Source organism: Quercus lobata, chromosome 9 (genome assembly GCF_001633185.2).
Source record: "Quercus lobata isolate SW786 chromosome 9, ValleyOak3.0 Primary Assembly, whole genome shotgun sequence".
Taxonomy (NCBI): domain Eukaryota; kingdom Viridiplantae; phylum Streptophyta; class Magnoliopsida; order Fagales; family Fagaceae; genus Quercus; species Quercus lobata.
In genome coordinates, this window is record NC_044912.1 from 45,756,387 (window position 1) to 45,760,116 (window position 3,730).

General features: G+C 34.7%; 1 protein-coding gene across 1 annotated transcript; it reads left to right on the forward strand.

Annotated features, from left to right (window-relative positions):
- Window positions 1-2,001: 2,001 nt before the first annotated feature.
- LOC115959102 (cysteine-rich repeat secretory protein 55-like) lies at window positions 2,002-2,924 on the forward strand. The gene has a single exon (XM_031077403.1). The coding sequence runs from the start codon at window positions 2,026-2,028 to the stop codon at window positions 2,785-2,787; it is 762 nt and encodes a 253-aa protein (XP_030933263.1). The 5' UTR covers window positions 2,002-2,025; the 3' UTR covers window positions 2,788-2,924.
- The last annotated feature ends 806 nt before the right edge of the window (window positions 2,925-3,730 follow it).

The following is a 3,730-nucleotide window of genomic DNA, read 5'->3' on the forward strand; positions in this document are numbered from 1 at the left end:
CATAGGTTTGAATTTCCTTTTCCCGCTTTTAATAAGAAAAAAAAAAGGATTTTTGATTTATTTTTTTAGATATGATAGGACAACTGTAGCATTCGCTATATAATGATTGCTCATCATCTTATGCTAAGATATTAATTAATGGGTTTATTTTTTTTCTAGGTAGGGTTTGAATCTAGCTCTCTTGTCCAATGACAAAAAACTTTTTGGTTGAGTTAACTGTAACTTGCAGGAATCTTTGAACTTTGATAACACTTTTGTTTTCTTTCAGTCAGCTTTTTCCAAGCATAGTCTAACATATGTCTTTTACATAAACATTCAACGGTCATTATTAGGGGCTAGCTATAACTAAAAACCAAAGAGGGACGACCTTCTAGAAAAAATATCTTATTTTTTTTACTCACAAGTCACAAGGTGGTTCCAACATTTCCTAAAAGGGGTGTCTCTATGGTCACGCCCAATGGGTTGAGTCAAACATGGTCACCCCCGCCCCCCTTTCATTCAGCAACCAAAAAAAAAAAAAAAATGCCACAAGGTGGAAGTAACCAAGCAAGTCAAGAATGTCTGCTAGATGTTTTATCCTCACATGCATTCACTTACCAAGTCCACTTCTCAGCCTAATTAAAAAGACCTTATGAAATGAAACTTTACGTGAGCTTGCTACGTACAAAGGAGAAGTATGAATTTGAATTAAAAGAGAGCAAAGACTTACAATCTCTTAAGATAGATGAACTTGTAGGGTCTTTGCAAACCTATGAAAAATAAGAAAAATAAGAACATGGTCCTAAAAACTGTTAAAGAAGAAGACTCCTACTCATCCAATGATGATGACGTACGTTGAGGAAAACCTAGTTCTGTTAGCAAAGAACTTAAAAAATTTTCTGAAGTTAAAGAAGAGTCAAGGGTGTTCTAAGGAACTAAAGGGTAAATAGTTTAGGAAAGAGTCCAGTGGGAGTTCTAGAGTTAAGAAAGACTACGTAAAAGACTGTGAAAGAGTTGTAATCTCAAGTTTTAAAGTGCTTTGAGTGCAATGTCAATAGACACATCCGTAAAAAAGTGACCAAATTATATCAAGTCCAAACGTAAAGCTATGAATGCTACTTTGAGTAACACTAAGAGTTCTAGTTCTGAGGACAATAGTGATAGAGAAGGAAACTTCATAGCTTCTACTGCTATAGCTGAAGTTGTTGGTGGGAATTATGGAGAACCCTCTGATGTAGATGATAAGGAAGACATATAGTTTAAGGCTAGTGAGGGATTGGAAGATGAATCCAAAGGTAAGAAGGATCTTCAAACGGCTTACAATGAGCTGATGAGGATTGTTCTTATTATGCTAAGGCAGCTAAGGTAGCCCTTAAGAAGTTAAATAAGTCTGAAACAGAGAACGCAGTTGTTGTGGATCAATTAAAAGTGGCGAGGAAGGGAATAAAGAAGCTAAAGACTGATCTTGCTAGTCTGTTGATAAATTCATAAAATAAAATAAAATAAAATAAATTGTAATCATAGTTAAATTTTCACAACGAAATTCTCTATGCAACTCAAGGAAAAAAAAGTGATTTGCTGCACTAATTACTTTTACAGATTGACAAGTACAGATTAGGCATAAGTTGATAAGTTTATCCTTGTGGCTTCTGCTAAAGCTAATAAATTTTTTTTAGCAAATTAGACTGCTAATTAGCCAATCATAAATCTTTGAATTTTTCAAGAGTGTTTCAGTTTGGTGGCATTTCTTGACTCTCTCTATCTAGAAAACCTAGGCTTGAATCCCCCTCCCCTACTTATTGCAAGAAGACTGTATCATAACGTTCAAAAAAGTCTTTATTATGAAGCAACTATAACAAAAAAAAAAAAAAAAAAAAAAAAAAGAGGGGCCATCTTCTGGAAGAAAATGTCTTATTATCTCCACTAACAAGGTGCTAGTGAGCAAATAAGTCAAGAAATGAATCCACTTGCCAAGTCCACTCCTCAGCCTATTAAAAAGGGCCTTATGAAATGAATCTTGGTGTGAGCTTGCTACAAAGGAGAAGTATGACTTTGAATTACAAAATTCTTCTCTTCCTAGCTCTATGCATTTGTAATGCTGAATCTGCAGATCCCTTGGGGCAGTTTTGCAATACTGGTAGTGGTAGCCAAATATCAGCTAATATTGATCGCTTATTAGCTGAATTGGTTTCCAAAACCCCCTCCTATGGTTTTATTGCTACTTCATATGGTAGAAACCCATATCAAGTTTTTGGCCTGGCTCAATGTAGAGGTGATGTGAGCAGTACAGACTGCTCAAGTTGCATCCAAGATGCAGCAAAGCAAATCCGCCAACGTTGTCCCAACCAAGCCGATGCAAGAATTTGGTATGACTATTGCTTTTTACGTTATAGCACTAAAAACTTCACTGGAGAAATTGATACATATAATGGTATATTATATGGGAATGTGGAAACTGTAACTGATCCTGATACTTTTAACAAAGAACTAGAAACTCTGTTTGATCAGATTAGAGCACAAGCTGTTGAGACTAGGAATGAAGGGCTTGGGAAAGGTAAGACCAAGTTGTCAACATTTGTGACACTCTATGCATTGGTGCAATGCACAAGAGACCTGGCTCTGGTAGATTGTGCGCAGTGTCTGGCCATTGCTGCGGGAAATTTTGAAAAATTTTGCAAAGACCGGAAAGGATGCAGAGTTCTATATAGCAGTTGTTATGTCCGATATGAGCTCTATCCATTCTTCTTTCCTCTTATTTTCAAGCCAAACCGTACTCTGGCTGATACTGTTATGGCCATACTGCCATAGTCCCTATGCCAAATTAGCCCTTGTTAAGGAAATAAGGATGTTGCAATAACTCCTTGAAAGTTCCATTTGAATAAGTATTGCCATTTGTGACATTTACATGTTTGAATTGAAGCCACGGGCACGAGGGCTTCATGTTAAGTGGCACTTCCTTGTGTTTCTAACGTGCCAAGGTCTTTTGTTAAATATTTTTATGTTATAATTCCAAGTATTTGTGTTTACTTCTTTGTTTAAAAGTGACTGTATCTAAAAAGCCAATTAATTGCAATAAAAAACTCAACCGTACTTGCTGCCTCCATGCACTTGTTAATCGGTTCTAGTATTACTCAAATATATTAGATTCTCCAACTATACTAGAAGATTCTTTCTTATTTTGATAGACTTCTTTAGTCTTCTCCATCTTTTTTTGTATTTTGTCTTGATGCATCTTCTTTTCTTAGGAAAATACTTGGGTACTTTTAGACGCTCTATTTGTTTTAATGGAAAGTCTTGTATATAGACAGTTTTCTATGTTATTCAGTATTTGGTAACATTAGAAAAAATGAATCAAAGGAAAATTATCTTTGCTCAACATAAAAATATGACTTATTTTTTAAAGATTTTTTTTTTAATTAAATTTTTTTGGGAAAACAACTTTATTTTACAGTAAACTAAATAAGAGAAGTTCGGAGATTGTTTTTTAACTCATTTAAGATTGCTACCAAACATAGGAAAACGATATAGATTTATAGAAAATACTTTTTGGAAATTGACTCATTTTTTAGAAAACATTATCGCTAAAACAAACATAGTGGGAGTATAGTGAAATAGTACTCTATCCTCTCCCATTCATGATAGACCACACCATAAATCTAATGACTGGACTCCACCATGAATATGAGAGAAGATAACATCATTCACCATGTTCTAAAAATACCTAAAAATGACTCATTTTCCTATACTAGAG

Coding starts and splice junctions, on each gene's coding strand:
- LOC115959102 (XM_031077403.1), top strand. CDS start 2,026: ATGACTTTGAATTACAAAATTCTTCTCTTCCTAGCTCTATGCATTTGT.